General features: G+C 44.2%; 1 protein-coding gene across 1 annotated transcript; it reads right to left on the bottom strand.

Moving 5' to 3' along the window:
* Nucleotides 1-1260: 1260 nt before the first annotated feature.
* LOC128366233 (forkhead box protein O3-like) lies at nt 1261-7767 on the bottom strand. Its single transcript, XM_053326917.1, has 2 exons — nt 7704-7767; nt 1261-7285 (listed from the first exon to the last, which is right to left on the bottom strand). Exons 1-2 carry the CDS (start codon nt 7765-7767, stop codon nt 5514-5516), a joined length of 1836 nt encoding a protein of 611 aa, XP_053182892.1. The 3' UTR covers nt 1261-5513.
* Nucleotides 7768-25049: the final 17282 nt, after the last annotated feature.

Genomic DNA, 25049 nt, shown 5'->3' with positions numbered 1-25049 from the left:
TTTTAGAATGATAAAATCAATTTTTTTTCTCATTAAGGACAGATAACGTCATCAAGCTTATCTTTATCTTGGTAAGATATTCAATCTATTTTTCAGCAACAGCCCACAAGAAATTGCATGGTTGATGCGGTGATATCCCAAAACATCAATTATAAGAAAGCTACATGTTTTTTTATTTCAAGAATCACATCAGTCTTAAACTTTCTGAACTGATAAAATATGGGATTTTTTAAAATGTATTTATTTATTTGAAGACACAGTCTGTGATTCAAATACAAACAGAAGAGTAGTCCGACAACCAAAATTCGAAGCACAGGACTGGAAACTTGCTATCCCAAATTGATTGACAGGTCTTTTAATACATAGACTAACAGCAGACAACAACTGAATCCAAGTTATTAATGTTTGCTGATGCGGTTAAGGTTTGTTTACATCTATGTGATGAAATTTAAGCCATCTGAAGTGATGCAAAGACTCCTCTGCGGTATAGTTTATAGAGCCTCTCATGCCTTTCATGACTTGAGTTACTGGAATAATATATGAAAATGTGATACTAGTTTCATTTAGAGCCATTAAGTCTTAACATTTGGTTCTTAGTTGTAGAAGACACATTCATTACTTGTAATCTAAATTAGGTGATTCACAGAAATGTTTGTATCTGTCCATGAGGCCAATTGAGTGTCACAGCTTTAAAAAAAGACAGAAACAACAATTCTACCATCAATAGCTAATGCCCTGTATGTCATGAATGATTACTTGATGTCTCCAGATTATAATCTCTCCCATAGACACCTGTCTGCCCCCAGTATGAATGTTGCTGTAATGTTCCAGACATGGGCTCCACAAAGTTTTTCAGCAGTCTACTCATTTTAGTCAATGACATAATTTTGTCCATTTTCTTTGCTGTCTGTATTTTTCATTCTCATTGAATCTTTGATGGTTTAATACCGCACTAAGAAATGCTGTCTCAATCCCCGGATCCCGGTAACTGTACCTGTCTCTAAAACTGTCCTTTGTAACCAGGCTTATAGTTCTGATAACTTTACAACTTCAAAATCCATGCAGAGCAGTAAAACTACTCTTGGCCCTATTTTAGCAAAAGCACAAGTGCAGTGCTCAAATTTATACTCTTTTAAATCTCACTGTGGCCTTCAATCCAACTTGCTGGCTTTAGCTTCTAAACTTCAAACTGTCATCCCCAGCTTAGACAGTATGGAGTCCTCGTTTGGTGGTCTATTGGTATCCCCCATGAACTCTTTTGGCATTCTTAGAGTAATTCAGACAAGTTAAAAGAGGTGTGTAATCTGTTTTTCCATTAAAAGATACCATTTGGGATTTACTTTTCATCGATTGATTTTAAACATCTGTTTAAGCATCTTTGGAGCTTAGTTACATCTTAAAAGTTATAGCTTTGAATTTATGGAATGATTGTTTTCTTCTACATTATTCTTCTCTATTTTTTCAAATGCCTTTGAAACAATGCTTTGGAAAGTTATTTACTAATAAAGATAGCAAAGATTATAAAGATGATTATTAAAGCTTATTTTCACAGTGGCTGCAGTAGCTGAGAATAAGTCTTAGCATTAATTCTGGAGGTAGTACATCAAACTCCCCCCTTCTGTATATTGGTGAGTTAATACTTTTTATGAACAATTGAATTTTGGAAGTATACCATTTTTTCACTTTGCAGTTCGGCTGGAAAGTGAGAACTGCTGAATCCTCATAAGCACTCAAGGACATCTGTACCCTGGAGCCTTGCCTGGGTGGTTCTGTCTGTTAGCAGTTAGCAGTGTCCCCAGTCAGCCTTTAGCTCCAAGGGCGGTCTCTACAGTGATATCACTGGGCCAAGCAAAGAAGGACCTGCTCCCAGATGCTTGAGTGGATGAATAATGACACTGTAACACAGCTTCTCTCACTCGCTGATAATGAGGAACAGAAGAGCAGACCCTCCCCGAGGCACAGCACCTGGACTGGACTGCCTTCCTGTCTACCTCAACCTCTATCTCTCTCAGGAGAAAGGCAGGGAAGAGTGAGACTTTGGCCATACGCCAGACTCCTAGTCTCACTTACACTCAATCACACTCAGTTTGGTCTAATTGTGAAATTATGAAACATCTTATAAAGTTACTGGACCGTGTTTGAGCTCATCAGACCCCCAAAAATGCTTACAAAAACACATTTTAATTGTGTGTTTTTGTGTCAGGCACTTTAGCTTTTAATATACGCTGCCTGCTTTCCTCCCTCCACACCTTTCCCTCCACTTCTCACTTCTCTCCCTGCAGAGAGGCTTTGCCAAGTGGAGTCAATTAAAACTGTACATCTAAGTGAGAAATGATTGTTTGAGCGTGTGGGTGTTGGTGCATTTGGTTTCATAACTGTGCCTCTTTGTGTGAATGTGTGAATTTGTGGTATTTTAAAATGTATGTGTGTGAATGTGCATGTGTGATGTCTGTCTGTGTGTGTGTGTGTACATGTCTGCATGAGTGTAGTGGCGGGGACTCCCCTGGGGCCTGGCAGTATGGCGCTGTAGCGCTGCACACTCCTCCTGTGAAAACGCCTCCAATGGGACTGGGACAGCTGTGACCAACCTATACCGCTTCATAGGCCATAACAAGCCTTATGACACACAGACATACACACACACACACATATATACACACCTATTAATCCAATCCTGCCAACTCTGTCTGGCTGTCTGGGTGCCTCCTTGTTTTGTCTGTCTGTCATGAACTATTTTTCTCTTGCACACACATGCACGCATGCACACACCAATACATTTCTCTCTTTCTTTCTCAAGCAGAGTCTGAAACACAAGTGATGCTTCCAGACATATGTGAAGGCACTTTTTTCCCCCTATTTTTCATTCATACAGCCCACTCCTCCTGCCTCCCACGCAGAGACTCGGTGTCCTGGTCAAACACGACTGCCAAGAGGGGTTGTCTGCTTGTGTGAAAAGGACTTATGTTTTTAAAATGATACAAGCTGGACAATAAAGAAATAAATTCACAAGCAGCATAAATTCATTCATCTTGGCAGCTACTGTGTACAAGCACATGAGAGAAACAGAATTTGACAAGCACAAGTAAGCTTAGGAAAACCCACTTCCGAGTCTCTGAATTATAAGGAAAAGGTCACTTTGTTGTGTTTTCATGAATAACAAATGTATCTTTATGGTCATAGTCACACAAATGAGACAAGACAAGGAAGTCTTTCTTTTAATTTCATTTATTTAACAGTCACCAGATGATGAGATACATTCTCTTAAAAAAGAAATAGACAACAAAACTGATATTCTTTTGAGATTTTAAAAACTATTATACAATATTCTTAATATATAGATTTTGTACAAAATAAAAGTAAAAGGGGAAAAGGGAGAGTGACATCTTAAAAAACAGAGAAAAAAAGAGGAAGGGATAGGAGTTGACTTAAACAACTACCACATTTAGGAGTGACAAAGACCAATCTCTTTCATAAATAAATATAGGAAAATTAGACATCATATATAGCTCTCTTTCCAATAGCAGGGCATTGCTAATGTCTGTAGCACAGGTCTTTAACATAACTGCTCTGTGAGGCCCATTTGCTTAGAAAATTCCACACATTTTCCACCCAGAGATTAACTGGAACCAGTGCGGCTAAAAGCCCTGAAATAAAGGTATTTACCTCAGTAATGGGTCTGATAGTCTGTGCCGTGCTTGACCTTTGGCTGTAACAATAACCCCCACCCCACCCTTAACCCTCTTCTTTTCCTTTGTGTGCCGTACTTGGTACAGACCAAATGCAGTGAGTCTCCTAGGGGGATTTAAAGAATAGGGGTGTCCTCTTTTTTTCTCTCCCAAGGCCAGTGAGAAACAAGCTTCAGACTCCCCCCACTCACAAACACAGAGACAACTGAGCGGAGCACATGTGGGAGGGTGCACAGTATTGGAGCATAGGAAGGTCATACTGCACTACCAACATCATTTCACCATTGAATTCCATCCGTAAACCATGGATATTTCAGTGCTGTCCTTGTTGGCCCTTAAAATTTCAACAATACAACAACAACTACAAGACAACAGAATAAACATACAAAAAGGGGATGTGGATGGCTGTGGGGCTTTGCAACCCTGTTTGACATAGACTTATGCCACTCAGATTGGCTGATTGTTTTCTCCTTAAATCTCTCTCTTTGCACTGCTTGAAGTGTTAGAAGCTCAGGGTATAAGCACTGAAAACATGGGAACAAGGAAACACAAAATACAGACAATGAGCATGATTTACAATACAGATACACTACCTGTTTTCAGACACACACACCCAAACAGCATGAAAACTGAGGCTGGTGATTGATCCCACTGTAACAACAGACTTTTGTTCTATCCTTGTCTCCATCTTTTCCATTTGTACCCTCTGTGAGCAGGCAAGCGGTCAGTGACATTGGCCTCCTCAGAGCAGGACAGCAGGCAGAGTGACTTGGCGTTAATCACAGTTTTGTCTCACTTTCTTGGCACATTAAGCTGGAGAGGCAAGCGGCTGCCCGGGCGGCCGGGGTGAGAGATGGGAGGACAACACGTTAGATTCTCAATAATGACGCATCGCTGCCGCATCACTTTGAAGATTAAAAGCAAGATGCTGAATTTCAATCAAGCTACGTTAATGGCTCGGTGTGAAGAATGGTCACTTTGTCTCCACTGGCAGGCAGAGAGAGAGAGAGGGAGAGGGATAGAGAGAGAGAGAAACTCGCATGAGAAGCCCAGGTGAGACAAAGTGATGCAACATTTTAATTCAATGAATTGCATGCTAGCCAGTGATGATAAAATCCATTTAATGATGTAGTGACAATATTCTCTAAACAATGTCAAAAGGGCATTAACAAAATTTTACAACCAATAGAAAAGTCAAAGTGCCAAGGTCTGAATGCGTGAAGCTGTAAATAACAGGACTGCTGATCTGATCTGAAGATAATTAATTCGATCTGATGAGCATGCGAATGTCATTATCGTTAAACTGCTTTCAGATCAGAAATCTATTTTTGTAGGAAAAAAAAGTCCCTACTGCTGACAATGACAGTCTTTGAGAAAAGGAGTCCAATGTAATTCAATGCCAAGATTACTTTATGAACTTGCGATTTCCTCATTTTTTCCTGTAGCCACCTACTGTTACAAAACATGCCAAGCTCTGCCTGAGCTGCTCAGTGAATGCATTGCACTGCGAGATGTGACCCACTTGCAATAAAGTGCATTGAGAGTTCAGTTCTCATGTTAGATGAGAAGCGATGTTGGGCAAGCACAGCTGAGAGATTGTCATCACAGTATAGCTGATATGAGGAAAAACCTAATGTGACATGAACTAGATCTCTCGGGGAGGGGAGGGGATCAAAAGAGGAGGAGGTGAAAGAAGAATTGTCAAGACAACAAAGAAAGACAGGAGTGTTGGTCCTATAGTCTCTGTGTCAAGGAATGTCACAGTTGAGCACAGTGCTTTATGGGTAGGGTAGTTCTTTCTGAGGGCAGGGTGTGTTGTCCTGGACGTCAGCCAGGAACCCAGCTCTGGTTGCTATGAGCTTGCTGTGGACCAGCAAGTCCGCTCATCCCCATTCCCATGCCCACAGTCACGCCCATGCCCATCCCCATTCCAATGCCCACACCCTGAGCTAGGGAGCAGTCAAAGTTAAAGTCCATCTCCTCCCCAGAGTCCAAAATGTCATGGAGGAGGATGGACTCCATATCACAGTCCAAGCTGCCATGGAACATGTCAATGTCCAGGTCAGCTGGTAGTCTCTCATGGGGGTGCTGTTGATGATAGCCATGGTAATTGTTATTTCCAGTACTGCCCCCCATCCCCTGGCCATGGTGGAACAGTCCATTTGCCATGCCTTGGTGTTGTGGGTCAGGGTAATGATTGTGACGGGGGTGTGGGTGTGGAGCAGTGGCTACATGACATGAGTCCTGGGGCATGCCAAGCATACCTGCTGGGTTTGGGGGCAGGGTGGTGGAGGCAGGGAGGTGGGCATGTGATGGGGGACTGTACAGGTAGGGAGCTTTGTGGTTGTAGGTCTGCAGCTGGTTGCTGTTGCCACGTGGGGTCAGGGCTGGTGCCCCGGGTGGTGTGTGGTTATGGCTCTGGCTGAGGTTGTGACCGTTGCGAGTGAGGCTGTGAGGTGAGTTGTGGTTGGTTACATTGTTGTGATTATGAGTAGGAGTATGGTTGTGAGTTCTGTTATGGTTATGGGTTGAGCTGTGACTAAGAGGTCCATTGTGGCTGTGGCTGTGACCATTGTGGTGTCCAGGGTGGTGGGTGTGATGGTTGGAGCTTACTCCATTACAAGCTTGGCCCATCATGGGATGGCTCTCTCGCTCCTGTCCCAGCATCATGTCCTTGGCACAGTATTGCTGCCCAGCTGACCCCCCTGTTAGCAGACTCTGCAGGGCATTGGTGCTGGAGTATGCCCGCATGGTTCCGGAAAAACTGGCTGGCTTGTTCTCCTGAATGGTCTGCATGGGTGAGTGGTGGCGCAGCATCCCCATTCCTGCTGCACCATACACACTTACGCCATAGGAGTTCTGCCCCTTCACTCCAGAGCTGTAATGGTAGACAGGGGTTTGGTGCTTATGTCTCCCAACAGCAGGATGCTGTTGGTGTTGTTGCTGTGGGTGATGGTGATGATAACCATCCTCCATCAGCTGTTCATCAAGACTGATGGCACCTGTCAGGTTAGCCAGCTGAGGCAACTGCTCAAGGGGAGGACAACGATTCCCTGCCCCCATGGATGGAGACCGGGCACTGGTCGGTGAGGGGTAGAGATGGGGTGAGGCGGAACAAGACAGGCCTCCCTCCTCTGGTTCCTCTGGTTCTCCCTCAGCGAGGATGGGTGACAGACGCCCACTCAGGGTGGAGGCTGATGAACTGGCCCTCGAGTGAAGTTCTGTCCAGGCATCAAACTCTCCATCTGTCCCGGATGTACCTCCAGCAACTGGGAGGCCTTTACGTGGTGGGCTGCCATGGTCAGGGGAACCCTGGAGCCCCACAACAGCAGACCCAGCTCCTACCCCAGGACGTCCAACCCTCTTGCCCCTAATGCGGCCTTTGCTCTTTAGATATTTAGTGCTGTTGTCCATGGAGACTGCTCGTCGGCGTGGGGCCTTGCCCATCTTCCCTCCATCTGGGTTCAGCATCCACCAGGAGCTCTTCCCTGTCCCTTCATTCTGCACCCGAATGAAACGCGTGTGGAGGGACAAGTTGTGACGGATGGAGTTCTGCAGAGAGACAAAAGAGACAGTGTGATAAATTAAATGAAATTGCACTACATATCACACCACTTATTATTTGTACATTAAATGCCTCTAATAGGTGAACATTTATAATGACACTTTAAAAAATTAGCATAAGATATAATATCAAATGTTTATTAATAATTTGATTTCAGATATAAAAATCAGCAATTCAAACAAACCGTATCACAGCAACAGCTGTCAACACTGCTTATAAATCATTCAGTCTATACATGCTGAGTCATAGACAAATTGTGTCAAATTATCAGGTAGCTTCCATGTCTTTTATCAGATACACAAAACACACAGAGGTAGATACTCAACTCTCTATGCAATCAGTGTTAACCAAAGTCACAGAGTCAGAAAAGAGAGAGTGCATTTACAAACACAAACATGTTTAAAGGACAGCTACAGCTGGAATGGAGAAAGACCCGGTCAGCCTCAACCAACCTGAAATGACCTGAAACTCTATCTTGAGACACTCTCCTTTGGACATCAATTCTCCCACTTTCATTTTCATCAATCCATCTGTCCTCCTCTACTTCTCCTTTCAGCCGGGCTGATGTAAGCTGCTGTGGTTGGGCTTACTGTATGTTTGAAGTCGGTGCCAGTCTGGCTTAGTGCCAGCCCTGTCTCTTTCACTCTCGTAGCTTGAATGGGGGGGGGGGGGGGGGGGGGGTGTATCACAAGATTGAGCCAGGAGCAAGAAGGCTAATGGATGTATCCCACCCTCCAACATCTACCTTCACTGCCTATCTCCACTGCCCTCCCCTTTTCTGTCTTTATCACAATCCTTCCTTCTCTTTTGTCACTGAGTGCTACATTTTTCTGACTGACATATTTCACACACTTCTGTGTTCACAACACAGTTATTTTCCAGTCCTGCTTTCAATCTCTATGCCTTCAATTATTGTTTGTCACCAATTACTTTGCCATTATTCCTTCATGGCGCCCATGTATAGTCACTGATTCTGTAATAGTAATAGTAATTCATAGGATATAGTTGTTGTTTTTTACTATCATTTACATCTCAAGGGTTGCCAAATGCTGAAAGTTCCTAATGTGCAACAGAGTCTGTCGTTGCAATTCTGCTCTTTGTTGTATGCAAGGCATTTTGACACTCAAGTAGGAAAATATCAAATCAAAGGCACCTCCTGTGGTTTAGGAATATACTGGTACAATAGATTGTTTCAGATTGAGGGGTACTCACACTTCTACCATCTCCATTATGTTGTGGATTATTTGTATTCACACTGAACTGCACGGCAGGTAAACAAATAAATCAAATTGCGGCAGCGAACACATAAAAGGGAGGCAACTGAATTCAGGTGATCTGTGAATGCCTCCTTGGGTTATCTCGCTGTGACACCTCCGGCATTGGGTAACCATGGCAACCGGGTAAACGTGCAACGGCAGAACTATATCATATTGTGGTGAGAGTCAAGAGAGAGAGAGAGAGATGGAGGGAGAGTGGGGGATGGGGGAAAGGATGCAAGAGGAGGCGGTTGTTTGATGCTGCTGCTCTAACACTAAACAGCCTTTCATCTCGGCAGTGCAGGTCCGCAGGGGATGCCCGCTCCCTGCTTCTGACGGCTTTTCAACGTGCCGCGCCAACTCCCTGTCTCACCCTGGCTGGATCATCCACCTATCATACCACTCCAAATCATCCCCATCAAGTCCTGTGCATGCCTGAATTAAAACATATGTAAGCTTTCATGCCATTCCACCACGGCTGATTGTAAATGGGGCATCTTTCACAGAGCTGAACCACTTCATGCTGCAACTCTGTGTGACTTGTCTGATTCAAATCTCGATTTATCCCCGTATGAGGGAAGAGCAGCCCCATTGAACTTGGAGGGATTTGTCATCATCCCAAACCCTCTTTATCTGATGAATCCACCTGCTAGAGAGATTTGAGAGATTTCGGACGGTGGCCAGCCGTGGCATCATCATCATCACTAGCTGCTGGCTTCCTGTCGTGCAGTTTTCCACCACATGTTTTTCTTTGTCATCCTGTTTGTGTGTATGTGTGTTTTAGAATCTAAGAATAGCGCAGGTTGTAGGTGGTTCCACTGTGGGTGTGGTTCTATCCGCCTTCTGTTCCCTGAGTCTGAGTCAGGGGCAATTTGGCCAGCCTATGGCCCTCACGCCCCCGAAACAGGCAGTCACTGCTAATCCCCCTCCATCCCCGAGTAATCCCAAACAATCCGTGGCTAATCCCAAGTTGATTCAGGGGCACTCCCAGCTGGGTGTCTCACATGGAGCCATGCCAGGTCACCATGGACGCAGCGGGCAGCCCAGATATGCTATGATCCAATAGTAATACTGAATATAGGGAGTTTGAGATGTGGGAAATAGGGACACTATGACGCTCTATACGATGTTGTGCTAAACTATTCCAAATGTTTGTCTTTGTATTTTAACAGGTGATTTCTAAGGCAATGAGCTGATGTTAACCATATTTTTGATACCTCCATCGAATCAGCTACCTTTACTCTGTGTTCCGTCCTTGAGGGGTGGCTTTGCCACATTTTTACCCCTACGGGTTGAATAGAATAAAATTGAAAACTTTATTATGTATTAAATATTCATAAAATGGAAATTCTCTTTCAGCCCCCTGGCTTGCTGAGGCAGACGGATGAAGCCCACAGAAACATACAATGACAGAGAGGAACACACACATCACACGCCTGGGTCCAGGAAGCTACTTCCTATTCAAATCATACCCCTTTAATACAATGGGCCTTGTGGAAAGGTCTCTAAATAATGAATGAACCAGTGGCTGGGCTTATGCAGAGAGATGCACTGCCTGGTCCCATAATACTGAAAAGAACAGACAGAATCATAAGTATTGGTGTGAGTTCTTTGTTTTGTTATTCGGGACCCTCACCAACCAAACACAACTAAATCAGGTTGAAAGGGGTTCATTTGGCCATAAACTAAAAGAGGATAACACCAACAGTTTTCAGAGCTATCAAAGCCAATTAAGATGAACAAGGCTTTCTTGGTTGCAAAAAAGTAATCAGCTTGGGTTCAACTCTCATTAAGGTCTAAAAGTCCTGATAGCTGATTTAGATATTAAGACAACAGATACCAAGCCATAGGACAGGCTTCTTTGTCCTCAGATTAAAAGCTTAGGCTCTTTCTGAACAATTCTGACATGATGACACTTCATTTTCCAAAACACAGGTGGCCTAAGTACTAAGAGGGTTTTTCATTGGTTCAAGGAAAGAAGGAAGGAAGCCAGGTATTCAAACAACTCGTGATTCTGTTCCAACAGATTATTTCTTAATGCTTGTTGATAAACCGAAACAGGTTCCTGGTATTCATCCATAATAATCTCCTTCAGATCCATTCATTCAGCTTTTGGAAATTTTACAATACTAATCAATTGCTCTACTATCCCCCCTTCCTTCATTCATGCAAACTCAGTTTGAGTCAAGGACTGCAGAGGCGTATTTAGTGCTGGGAATCAATGAAATTTAATGGCTATCAGTGCTGAGGCTTAGCACACATCAAACCCTGACTAACTACACAATCCACCTGCAGTATGAGGCCAATATGGGTGCTCAATATGCCATATCCTCACTGTTAGCAGAATAATGTCTAACCGCCACAGACTTGTGAGTTAAGTAATTGTGCTCACTTGCCCAAATTGGCTTGGTTCCCAACACATCCTTTGATACTCCTAAGATTTCAGTCAGGCAATAGCGTTGGGAGTAGATGTATTATGGGGTTAGGGGTTATTATGTTAGGCCCAATGGTTTGTCTGGGATAACCTGACTGGCATGGGGCAGCTGTGCTACGGGGTACAAGAGGTGGAGGGACCTGGAGATGAGTGGTGGGAATATAGAGGTACAGCTAGGGGCCCCTCCAAGCCACACAAAGGGGTGCCCTGAAAATGCCCCCCACTCACCCCTTCCCCCTCCCTCAACCCTCCATCAGATCCCACTCATGGTTGTTCCCGCTCACACACCCACACACATGCTCACACACACAGGGGCGAGGAAACAGGTCAAACGGTTTATAGGACCCATCTTGTGGCAAATGTGCACTCATTCAAACAGAACTGAGTGAGGAACTAAGGACTGTGAGTGGGGTCTGGGAAGCGGCAAAAAGAAACCACTCACCCGATTCAAACAACCTCAAGGGTGAAGCAGCGTGGTGCGCTTGCCCAGCTAAGAACACAGCAGCTGTTCTTGTAGTGGCACCGGGTAAAGCCGTTTGCCACACTCGACTGGTATTACCAAACCATTTCATGCAGAATAGAGCCATTATGTATTGTCAAAGGGTATCCCTCTATGGTGCACATTCATTTGATAAGCCTAAATCAAGGGGGAGTAACAGAAGCGCTAACTGTGTTTATTGTGATGCTGTTTTTGCCTGTGCAGAAGGCAGGAGGGATCAGGGGGAGGGGAGATTTCAACACAAGCAGTTTTGTTCAGCACAGGAATGAGTTTTGTCAGCTAAGCCTGTCTCCAGGCTATTGGTGGAAATTAGCGCCGGCTAAATATTCGCTTTCCGTGATTGATGTCACGGCTCGCGTTGTCCCTTTGAAGGGAAATAAAGAATTTAGAACCATGTGGATTAATAGGGACAGGGTTGGGGGAATTTTATGTGTCTGAGGGGGACTTGAACAGGGACTAAAGGGCCTAATGGCTGCACAGATATGGCACAATGGAGCTGAGCCGATAGGGTGTATCAGAGAGTGAGAGAAGACAAGTGAGACTATGACAGTGAGTACAAGAAAGAAAATTGGAAATTGTTTGTGTGTGTATGTGTGTGTGTGAGATAGAGAGTGAGAGAGAGTGAGTGTGAGAGAGAGAAAGAGAGAGATGTAGGCCTAGCTATTTGCCTGAGAAGCTCAGAGTCAGATGATTAAAATCCCTTTAGGAGGCTTCTTTAAGAGAGACAGATGGGCAGACAGGCCTGTTTTTGGAATGCAATCAAATTGAAAAGATTAAAAAGGAGTCTCTTTTATTAGGAGGTGAGAAACAGTTACTTCTCTGCCACATGCCATCATTGCCTCCACAGCAGTGGTCACGGCTGCATTGGCATGCAAGGCACATTCAGCCCTTGTTGAGAGAGAAAATAACCTGAGATTAGGAATTGTATCTATTTTAGTATCACTGTGGGGTCCCTGACGATTGGCAGCATTTATAATTTCTTGTTGAAAAAACAGGAAAAAGTCAAAAACCCCAGCCTTTCATTTCTTATGGATAATTACTGAAAAGCTAAAGCAAGCCCGAGTAACTCAAGGACTTTTTGCAAATAGTTGTAGTTATTACAGACAGAACTTTCACTTAATCTCAACACCAAATCTGAACAGGTACGATTCAAATGCGTATTCCCTAGGCTCCCATTGTACTTGAATAGACTGAGTTTGCACAGTAGAGTGATTCAAGCACTGTGAAAGGTGCGCTGTATTCGACCCCATTATTCTACAACACTGCAGGAGTGCCATTTATGAAAAGGCTTAAAATGGAAAGCAAGTGTGTGGTAGTGTGTCTGGTAGCCTCAGATCAGGAAGTGGCTGTGGAGAGGGGTGTAATGGAGTTGGTGGGGGATTCCTGCCTGACTGTGCACTAATTGCAGCCAATGGCTGGCGACTCATCAGCCATGCCCACACCCTGGCGCCAAAGGAATGGTTGGCATTGGGGTGGCAGGTTGTGGGATAGAGAAGGGCTGCCACAGCTTTGGTGGGTAAAAATAGATGCTGACAGATTAGTAGAGCATCTGAGACCCGTATAGGGGATCGGAAAATCCGCTCACCTGATGCCAGGGACAGCTGAGTGTTTCCGGTGGGCGCAAAGGGGACACAATCTGGGCATCACGTCTGACACCCACGCACACAAAATGGAGCCTCAGAGTGGGTGTAGGCACATGAATAAGCACGTGCCACAGAATAGTATGGGTGTGGTTTTTCCACTGGGACCTGCAAGGTAGGCAGACCTCACACCCTCCCACAGAGGATTCACACAACAGGTGCTTGGGCTTGGCCACCTGTGGGGCCGGCCGCCTGCTCGCACTTCACACCTCGTCTAGGGAGCAAACTAACATTTTCCACTGGGCTTGCCATGCTTTTGTTAAAGACCAACACGTTTCTGGAGAGGCTTTTATGACTCTTTTTACAAGATCGGCAAGATTTGCATGTGCGCAAGTCAATCTGCATTTATGTGAGCGCCTGTGTGTCTATATTTGTGTATCAGTCCATTTAATAGCCAACAGGCACAGTGTGGTTTTGATTATATTGAAACCTCCCTCTGCCGTATACAAAGAAACTGTCGGCCAACAATGGAATCAATGCAGGCCCAGGCTTTTTTCACACTCTGCCTCCACATAATCTCATTCATAACAATGAGAATCTCATTTCCCACATTCTAAAGGTCAGTGCACACCTCTGATCACACTTTAATAAACATCATTCTCAGCGTTTAATTTAATTTCAGCAGAGCAGGAAACTCATAGGCAGCCATGCACATGCCATGCAAAATTCATTGGATCGTCCCTTTAATTGCTTCAATTTCACAGTACAGAGAAGAATGACCGCAATCACTCTGGAGAGAAAAATAATGCACAAATACACTAAAACACAGGTACACATCTGCAGACAACACACACACACACACACACACACACACACACACACTAACGAATACACACACACACATATACACAGAAGAGACAGAGAGAGAGAGAGAGAGAGAGAGAGAGAGAGAAAGAGAGAGAGAGAGAGAGAGAGAGAGAGAGAGAGAAGATAAGTACAGACAGTCAAGTGCCAGTTTTTGTTACATTTTAATAATAATAAGCCTCACAATTTCTTCTGGACCAGCACCAAGTAGTGCCTCCACATTTCTTTTGTCATCACACATTTTAACTCTCACCTAAATTGGAAAACTGTACCAAACAAACACACATACATGCTCAAACAGAAAAACACACACACTCACTCACACACCTAAATTGAACACACATGCCAACATGACACAAAGCCTGGCACACCGGGCACACTCATTACCGCAATGCCAAGCTACCAGTTGCTAAGGAGACCTGTGGGAGAGGGAGGGTTCCTTGTTGTTGCCATAGCAGCCAGCTTGCTCCCTGCCAACTCTCTCCCTCAGGGAGAAACAAGGCAAGAGGTGGGGGGTGAAGTGGGTAGAGGTAGGGGGCAGCGGTTTAACAGGGCTATGAGGTGCAGAGGAACTTCATTAGCCATCGGTGTGTGCCGCATCAACCACTGGTCCCCATCAATGCCTACCCACATGCTACACTTCAACCTGCAGACTTCCACTTACTCACGCACAGCCCATACACCCCCACTTGTTCGCACACCTATATGGAGAAAACGATTGAGAGTGGCATGCTTAAAATGAAAAGCACTGAGTTGGGGGGAGATGTGTGTGTGTGTGTGTGTGTGTGTGTGTGTGTGGGGGGGGGGTCGAATATATCTGCAAGGGGAGGGGTTGAGAGGGTAGAGGTGGGCAAAGAACTAAAAGAAGATGGGGGAACAAAGGAGAGTCTAAAGAGAGTCTTGAATGTGGGGGCCCGCTTGGAAGAGTGGTAGGGATCTGAATCACAGAAGCTTAGGTATAAGGTTGTATGGAGGGAGGCAATTGTCTCTGTAACCATGGCTCCCCCTAACCAACCTTGACCTTCAGCTACAGCCTTTATCCTTCAAACCAAAGAATATCACTGTACAGCCAAGTACTTATAGTATATTGTATATATGCATTTTCTATACTCAATGCAATTATACATCATAATGCACTACAGCAACCATTCCTCTGTATAGGGTTATTTTAGAATATGCCACAAGCTGTTTTACCATTTGTGAATACATTTTTTTTCCTCTTATGCCATGCGCACAAATTTGAAACAATTCTGTCAATTTTGTTAAATGTTACTCAATTTGCATTTCCCGATTGTTTTCTTTAAGTTTACCATCTACACTGAAATGTCAAAGCAAAAGGAAAACTGTTATTAGGGGTAACTTGGTTTATGACTGACAGTTTTTCAGCACTGAATTGATATACATGTAACTAATCGCACAATATGGTCGGTTTCAGCTCATTTCAGCATCCCTGTAAGTACCATTGATCTTGCAGGTGGCATTTATGACCATCAATCACAATTTTCAGATTTAGAAATCCAAAAGTGTAGATGGAAGGGTAAATCAAAGAAACAATGGTTTTAAATGCATATTGCTAACCCCATATTAATGTGTACATGACCAATAACAATAACATGCAAAGAGAATACATGACAATGATAAGAATTTTTAAAGGCTTTATCTATACTGCAAGACCTGTACATTACATACATCTACTTTGCATAGCTTTTTTTTTGCTCAAAGCCTTAGTGTAGATAGACAACCAAATGGTGAGGAAGATTAATTTAGGTTAGTGTGGACATCCTGTGGTCAGCCTCCGAAACAAGAAAATCAAGGTGAGGAGAGTTCAACAGTCAGGACAAAGTGATTTCTGTATTCAGGAGCAGTGCTACAGATATTCATAGCCCGATAACTCATGATACCCCTGGCTGCCTCAAATTCTCATATTTTAAGTGCCGGTATACAGTTTGAACGAAGACGATTTGGTCTGAATGAACTCTATGTGGTTTATACAGTGAAGAAAGACACCCCACACCCACTACGCCTCTCTACCCCATGACCCAAACTTGACCAATTCAATCCAAGCTTGTAAGAGGGACAATGTAAGAAAGAGAAGAATACAGAGAGCAATACACTCCTTGTCTAACTGAGGAATGAAGAGATTGTGGACAAGAAAAGGCAGGATTTACCCCTCCTTCTCCTTCTCTCTTCTCTCCATTTCCTGAAACAAAAAAAGCCCAATTAAGTCAGTTTGAGTTAAGGTCATGTGTGTGTCTGTGTGTGTATGTGTGTATGTGAGGGGGTTGTGGAGGCAAAAATATGTATTAATGCCTATGCAATAAATGGAAATAGAGGGAAACATACTTTAAGTTGTGAAGACTGTCTGAGAGGGGCAGGGGGAGGAGGAGGAGAAAGGTTTGTTGGGTGGGGGTGGGGTGGGGGGGCTCTCCCTCTCGTTGCTCTCCCTCTCTCTCTCTCTCTCTCTCCCTCTCTCTCTCTAGCCTAACAGGGCCAAACTTGCTCTCAGCTCCTCGACGGGAGATGCTGAAATATTAATCGCCACGCTCCAGCCGCAGACTAGTGAACACAATCGCTTCAAACTCCCACCCTAATGAGTGTGTTCATGAATGGCTAATGTGCACAGATGGGGGGCTGATGACTGGATAGATCGCAACGGGGAGGTGAGGGAGGGAGGGATGTAGGGAAGGGGGAAAGTGAAATTTCGGTGGGGCGTGGTGCTAGTGGCGGGGGTGGTTGTGGGGGGGTGCAGAGGCATGCCATGACCTTTTAAGAGCCTCCTGAAAACTTAATTAAGACTAACCCTGCGATACTCTTTCTTTCTTTTCTCCCTCTTACTCTCTCGCCCACATACACACACACAGACACACACACACAGACACACAGACACACAGACACACACACACACACACACACACACACACACACACACACACACACACATTAAAAAAAATTCTCTATGATCCCTCCTCTCTCCTCTGAGTGCATGCCGATTATTTACCCCTTTGCCCTTTGCACACACACCCCGCTGAGCTGATGTACAAAAGATTTCAGGGGATAAAACTTCAAAATGACTCACGCAGGCTTTTTATGAGCATGCCAATTTCTTGGTCGTGTTAACACACATATGCATCCTGAGATAAACAAAAACATGAGTAGACATTAAAACTGCAGAAGCAGGTATGTCTTTCCTTGCCCCCTACATGGATACATCTCAGAGAGAAGGTGGAACAAAACGACAGGGCTCTGAAGAGCAAGGTGAAGACCTCTTTCACCTTAAATGCCATTAACTTCCTCAGAGAAGTTTAACCATTACATCTCACTGATGGAGTGAATCCTAACTTCCTTTGCACCCTCTCCAGAGGGAGCTTGTTCTTTAGGAATGTTAAAGCTTTACATGCATAGTTTATGGCCGAATCTAACCTGTTCTTTCACCCCCGGGATGCATTTTTGCTCCAGAAAACCTCCATTGACTGTTCCCCTCATCATCATTTTAAGTTGGCTTGTGTACTCACTGACGTCAGAAACATTATTGAGATAACATGTGGAGAGTAACAGAAATGCAGGTTAACGCGTCTTCTCAGGACTCTCTATTACTATAGAGGCCACCTACGGATTAAGTGCACCCAGCGTGCGGACGCATACAAAGACACACACACACACACACCGACATGCATACACTCTCAGCATCTAATTAGAGGAATGAGATGGTGTGACCTAATTCCTAACCTCTCCTCTGCTGTTAGGATCGGGGGCCTCGGCTTGGATCGGTTGGATTAAGGCGGGAAAATGGAAGGTAGCTCATAGTATGGGAATGGAAAAGGATTGGAAAGTGGGTAGTGATGGGAAGGGGGGTTATTTTTGGTATGAAAAATGATGATGTATGGATGCCACCACAATGCCATATTTCAAATTAATATCTACCTACCCTAAACAGACGGCTTCCTAATAACATACCATGCTGGACTGTGGGTAGCAGACCTTTTCTCCTGTTTGTTCAGAGAATAGTATGCTTCCATTTTAAATCAACATGTCAGACAAAACCTAAAAATGTTCATACTAAATATAAATGGCCATGTTAATTGTGTATGAAATGTGTAGAAATTGTAGTGAGATATTTTTGCACAGCAAATTAATCTAAATAATGAAACTAGCTTTGTTTACTTGTTTGCTGTTAAAAAGTTAAATTTGACCCATTACAAGAGTTATGAAAAGATAGGTACCACTCACTCTATACTTATATACCTTTATAAGACTACAGCCAGCATCTGGTTAGCTTAGCTTAGCAGAAAGACTGGAAACAAGTTATGTACCTGAATATTTTTACCGTGGAGACTCAGCTTTCTGAAGTATCTAAGACCCTATGAATCCACAATTTGTTTGTTTTTACACTTAGGCTTGTGTACTGCTTGAACAAACAAGATACAGTATGTTAATTACTGAGCTTTAGAAGTGATGGTAAGTGGATTCTGTCACCTTTGGACAGAGCCAGGTTAGCTTTTCCCTCCTGTCCCCAATCATTATACTAAGCTACGCTTACCTGCTGCTTGCTGTAGCTTTATACATCCACCATCAGCTTCTGGACAAATCTGATTCATCATCTTCTTAGTTTGCCTATAGGACAACTGTAATGAAGATCAGCCAAAGGCAATACGTTTGCCAGAAAAAGTCCCCAAAAAATCCTCATTTTCAACTACAAATGCCACGCCAATAAGATGCTTCCATGCATTTGTGCCACAACATTAGACAGCAACTTTAAAAAATGCCCTGCGATGATTCATCTTTGATGCTCAATGAACTTGAAGGGGTTCAAGCTAAATCTACACTATCCCGCTGCTACCAACAGCAGTACTACAATTAATTTATCACTGTGGACTAAAGTGGTAGCCCACTATTTCTGTACAAGCCATTTTGTTGAAATAGTAAACAATACTTTACTTTACATCCGCTTTTACATATATTGTTTTTCATCATGCGCGCTGGGTAATAGAGAGACTGTTAGCATCATTAACAAGCAAGCTGTAACCTGTGATCAGCTAGATGGTGTCTGTCTTTCCATCACATGAAAATTCCTGAAGACAGATGCCGCTGGATGGAGGCATATTTACAGTAAGTGCGTGACTGTGAGCACCACTGAGGGGTTTTGTGTGAGCAGATAGTGTGATGGTCTCACACAAATACACATCTGTCAGCAGCTATGCATGCGCTGATACATGTATGTAAGAAAGTGCTACACCTCTGTGTGTGTGTGTGTGTGTGTGTGTGTGTGTGTGTTTGTGTGTGTGTGTGTGTGTGTCACAGCACTCCTGGATGGGGGCTGCAGTGTTTCCGCCTGAGTGCGACTGTCAGTGGGCATCACTCAGCCCGGCAGTGTGGCAGGACGCGGGGATCATTAGTGGAGACGGAGAGAGCGAGAGAGGGAGCAGAATGGAGGAGAGTAAAGGAGAAAAGGGGAGAGAGGGGCAGTGACTGTGTGAGTTGGGCAGTGCGTCTTAATATCCGTCTTGAGAGCATTACACACACGGCAGTGCACTTTCCTCTCAGTCACGCAATCGCCCCACCGCAAAGACCCCAGCGTGGCCCCCTCCTCTGTCATTTTCTCCCCTCTGTCACTCTCCCTCCCTCCATCCATCTTACCCCCTTTCACCCTGCATTTCTGATTGACCCTCTCTGTCCCTCCCCATATCTCTCAAGCCGTGCCCTCACTTAAGCACGGTGCGTTACAGCTTTTCATTTCCCCAGCTCCAGATTTATCCATCCTACTTCCTTTCCTCGCTTACATCTTTCCATTTCAGCCCATTGCTTCCATTTTCCTCAACTCTGCATCACACAGGCGATCTTCTCCTTGCACTAAGCATCATTGCCACTTGACCTACTCTTAACCGCAGCAAGGTGAAACAACTGTTCTACACATGTGAGACATAAGCTCTTTGCACTTCTTTTTCCTTCACTTCTCACTCTGTCTCAGCACTACATCCCCTGTAGTTGTTCATACTTTCACTCCTTCACCCGTCAGGTTATTCATTTGTGCATTTGCTGTCCATCCATTAATCTGACACTTTGGTATCTGCATGCTTCATGTCCACAGTTGTTCATCCACCTCTCTCTCTATCACTCACTCACTCCCTTTAGTCAGAGCGATCCCTCTGATCTCCCTCTATCCCTCCAGGTCTGTGACCTGAGCTGAGATGCCCTCTGCTGAATACCAGAATCAACATGCCTGACATTTAACAAACAGAACGGCTTCTACAAAGCTAGCTGTGTTAGCACAAGTGCTAATTCTCCCCTAGTTTGCTTACTTAGTGGGTTTCCAGGTTCAGGATCCATCTGTTTGCTTTACTGTCATAGCATTTATTATACACAGATTAGGCCTAGACTGTAATACATTTGTCCCAGTGAAACATTTGTGAGCTTGGCTCAGGCACCTGCTGTGAATGCAGTTTAACATTATGGCATGCCGATGATCAACAGTGAAGTGATATCATGCAGTTTGGCCAGATACCTGTTCTGTTGAAAGATTGAAGGTTTTGGAAGGCATGAAGTCAGAAATAAAACTGGCATGTGAGCATTTGCACAGGGATGTGAGCAGCCAGGAACAATAGAGGACAGTGTTACAGCTGCAAGGTAATTAATTGATAAGTCAATTAGTTGATCAAGAGAAAATTAGTTGAAAACAATTTTAACAATTGATTATTTTAAAATGCCAACTCTAATTTATGTCATATAATTATAAATCAAGTTTTAGGCATACTACCAGCATGGCTCAATGGTAATGTTGGACCACTTTGGTCCAATCCGAAATATTTTTATTAAACTATTAGAGGGGTTACGATGAAATTTTGTATTGGTGCTCATGGTCCCCAGAGGATGAACCCTACTGACTTTGGTGATCCTTTAACTTTTCTTCAATTTGACAAATACTGGGTTTATGATCAAATACCTAGACATTTAATGACATTCCCATAAGCCTCAGCTATATTGTGTGCTTAATACTAGTTACTGCTTAATACTGTTAGCATGCTTACATGCCAAACTAAGACATTATACCTCCTAAACATCAGCATTTTAGCATTGCCAATGTGAGCATGTTAGTACACTGACATTAGACATATGTCATTAGTTTTAGCTCAAAGCACCATAGGCCTAAGTATAGTCTTATAGAGTGGTAAGCTTTTCTGGAGACTAAGTCTTGTTCAATTAAAATAAGGCAAAATACATTTAGAGTAAATAACCCATTTATAAAGACACTTTTGTATTTGTAAGCTTACAATGGACATTTAAACACTGAACAGACAAAACAGTTAATTTATAATTGTTACTAAAAAGATTGATAACAATAAAATTAAGTCTTAAATGTATTTCTATGAGGGGATTGGGCTATTTTAATGTAATTAACAGTCTTTATAAGCAAACAGGACAACCATGAAAATCCGTCATGCATATCCATTCAACAGTTGCTACTCTCATCAGTACCAGGTAATGTCACAATCTCATCTCTGTCTGCCCTCCGTCATTCCTCTCACGCTCACACAAAGACACCTTTCTCATGGCAAACATTAACATTTAGCTCTGCATCTCTCTTACTCTCTCACGCACACAAACTCTGTTGCATTATTACAACTTTTTCCTAATCACTATTCCAGACACATACACACAGCCCCAGAAATGCACAAACACACACTTTCTCTCTCTCACAGACACACACAGACACAGCCTTGACCCTGGCAGCATCCCTTCGGCTACACTCTTGCACCTCCTTGCCACTCATCTAGATCTCTCCCTGGCCAGTCTTTGGGCATGGATCACTTGTAAGGATTTGAGAAAAGACTTCACTAAGCTGATTGCTAAAGGGGAGGGGGCAAATTACCGTTGCACAACTGCGTAAAAACCTTCTTGGGTCATGATTTGCCTTATGTAATAGATTTTGTGTGTGTGCGTAAGTGTGTGTGCGTAAGTGTGTGTGTGTGTGTGTGTGTGTTCCCGAAATACCACTCCCCCCGCAGCCCCTACCCCACACCATTTACCCATTTTGCACTAATTGAGGGATCTTTTTTCGGAAGCTGTTATTGCATGCATTTAATTATTTATTTTGACAGGAAGCAATCTGGTGGCGAGTGAAGAGATCGTGAATGTGTGTGTGAGTGAGAAAGTGAGAGGGAGGGAGGACAGGAGGGAGGGAGAGACAGAGTGAGACTAGGTCAGTGTAGCTTTTTTGGGTAAATGTGTGTGAGGGCAGAGCTACTGAGCTAACTGTACTCTGTGTCTGTGGGGCTTTGCATGTATGAACAGTATATAAGAAATTGTGTGTGCATGTGTGTGTGTGTGTGTGTTGCATCCCAGAGTGCATGGCTTTCTGAGTGCAATGGGAGTGCACTAATGGACGCACACTTGAGCTGAAGTGTGCAGAGTGTAGCTGAAGTGCAGCCAAGTCTGGCTTCCAGTCCTGCTTGGAAGCCCTATAATCTACTCTCTACTATTCTAGCTCTCTTTCTCTTGCTCTCCATTTTCCTCACTTCCCTCTGTGTGTCTTTCTATCTCTGTCTCTCTATCAATTTAATATTTTCATCCCCTCTTCATTGACTGAGCCAGCCTGCCCCCGTCTCCCCACTCTCTCCTTATTAAATCTCTTTATCCTGGTTTCAGAGAATGAAGACATGCGGATCAGCGTCGTCACTGACTGGCTGCGGACTTTCCTTTCTTCTTGGTGCCCCTCTCCCTGCTGTGCAGTGGAGAGAATGAAATAAGGAAAGACGACATGCAACCACCAGTAGTCTTGACCTTTATCAAGCTCCAGTGCCTGAGGCAGGGTGAATGAGACATTAAGAAAATGACTGAGCATTATTAACCCCTACTTACTTACACACACACACACACACAGATATTTAGCACACTATCTGGTCTGAACAATGGCTCTGATGCCTTTCTCCTTGGACTGCACTTCTCTGACAGTTAAGGATAAGCTAAAGCCAAATGATCAAACAGGGAATAACATTTATGCATTCTGTGTCACGTCACTTAAGAAAGAAAAGAATGGGAAGACGGCCCGGCCTGCCAGCTCAGATTGTTTAACTGTGATTGATCCCTTGTCGAGCTCCAGCTTCCCAGCACTCCTGCGAATGCCAAGTCCTGTTGAGAATTGATGCTTCATTATAAAGCAACCACACAGGTTCTTCAAATGATGCATCAGTCTCTAAGAGAAAGCTGGACCTGTGGGCCAGATGTTAACCCTGACGGCTGCAGTCCCAGCCAAGCTGTGCTTCTAATGATAGATCATTTCCCTGCCTCTCTGTTCTTCTTTCTTTCGCTTTTTTTTGCCCGTGTGCACAACTGGTGCATGTGCATGTGTGGCCGTCCTTCTACTCCAGTCAATCAATGAGCAGAGACAATTCCCAGAGTGACATTTACGGAGAAGAAAGAGAGCCATTTATCACTTTAGTTTTGGGATAATAAAAGAATGACTGAATGAGCCAGTGTGTGTGTATGTGTGTGAGGGAGAGAGCAGGCGAGAGAGAGAGAGAGCTAAAGATGAAAAGGGGATTTCAAAAGCACATGAAAGGAGCAGGAGAAATGAGCGAGGGAAGAGGGAAATGAGTGATAAAAAGGCTACTTTGTGGGGAGGACTGAGAGTGTGAAATAGAACAAGTGAGGAGAGGAGAGAAGGCCGTGAGTGACTGACAGTGAAAAAGAGAGCACGAGAAAGAAGGGTAGGAGAAGAAAAAAAAAGCCTGGGGTACGGAAAGAAAAAAGGCAGAGAGACAGAGGAGAGGGGATAGAAAAATGCTCACTGCACAGAGAGAAAGAGAAAGAGAGGGAAGAGGCAGAGATGAAAAGAGGCTCTAAAAGAAAGACAGAAAAGGAGAGAGGAAACAGTCAGAGACAGAGCGAGGCAGACGTGCTGGGTTCATTCAGGGCTATGAGCAGAATTGGCGTTCAGACCTCACACGGTCAGCATACTAAACACCGGACCCAGTGTCCTGACCCAGATTCATGCCACTGACATACAAATCCAATAGGGGGGGGGGGGGGATTTCACCCTCATACTCAATGCCTGACCATACCTCCCCTCAACACCCCCTCCCCACACATACACACAGACATACCCCTCGATCCCAGCTGGTCTCACAGTCACCTCATAACCCAGCAACCTCGCCTAACAACCTCCCCACACACGTGTTGGCTCCCACGCTGATTTGCTCACACATGGGTTGCCTTACAATATACACACCCAGACACACCTACACATTAAGCGATTTATTTCAAACGCTTTTCAGCTCAGGTGAGCCAACCTTACAACTGGGGTGCAACGCTGGTTCCTGACCAACCACTACCCGAGGTGACCTCTGTAGCTCCATCTATCAGCCGTGGATGCATGGCTCAGCCGCAGCATATCCACCAGCCATTAGCATAACAAGCATCTTTCTTGAACATAACTCTTGCTACTCTTCCTCTCCTCTGCCCTCCTTTTTCTGCCCACCTGCTCAGATCAGTCAACGTTAACTACATTTCCCTTTGTGAGGTGGCTCCCTCCATCACTCGCCGGGACCGCCAAGCTCAGGTAAACTGATCGACGGCCCTTATACGCTCTCCTTTCCCCTCCCACAATCCTCTAGCTCGTGACAGGGCCTTGATGGACAGGCAGAGAGGTGCAAGAGACCCAGCACGTGGCTGCCAGGAAAAGGTCCGGAGATGGAGCATTGTGAAATACACCGTTTAGCTCGGCATACATCATTTCTTTCTCAGGGACAGACACGGCAATATGCGTGCACAAGAACACACACATTTACACACATGCACACGACCATCAATCGCTTGCATACAAGAAGAGATATCCAACGCAGAGAAAAATTGAATTAGGAAATATGGGCACCATGATTTGTGGGAAGCCAGTTTTGTGGCCGGGAGAGAAATACAGCTTGGAGCACACTTCATCTTACAGTGAGAGCAAAGAGGAAGAAGCATCTGTGTTGTTTATCTAAAGCCCCCATCTAGTTACAATGGCTTGATTTGAAATATTCATATACATGTATGACAAGATCAGGCCCATTATGTTGCTCTCTCGGCGGGGCTTCACTGAATGGTCTGAATGGAAACCCATCAGTCAGAGTAAATTATGAAGACAAGATACATTTCATAAGCCTATAGATGGGCATGAAGAGGAGTATTATTGT

Source organism: Scomber japonicus, chromosome 10, assembly GCF_027409825.1.
Source record: "Scomber japonicus isolate fScoJap1 chromosome 10, fScoJap1.pri, whole genome shotgun sequence".
Classification (NCBI taxonomy): domain Eukaryota; kingdom Metazoa; phylum Chordata; class Actinopteri; order Scombriformes; family Scombridae; genus Scomber; species Scomber japonicus.
Note: the sequence above shows the minus strand (reverse complement) of the source record. Positions and strands in the feature narration are given on the sequence as shown.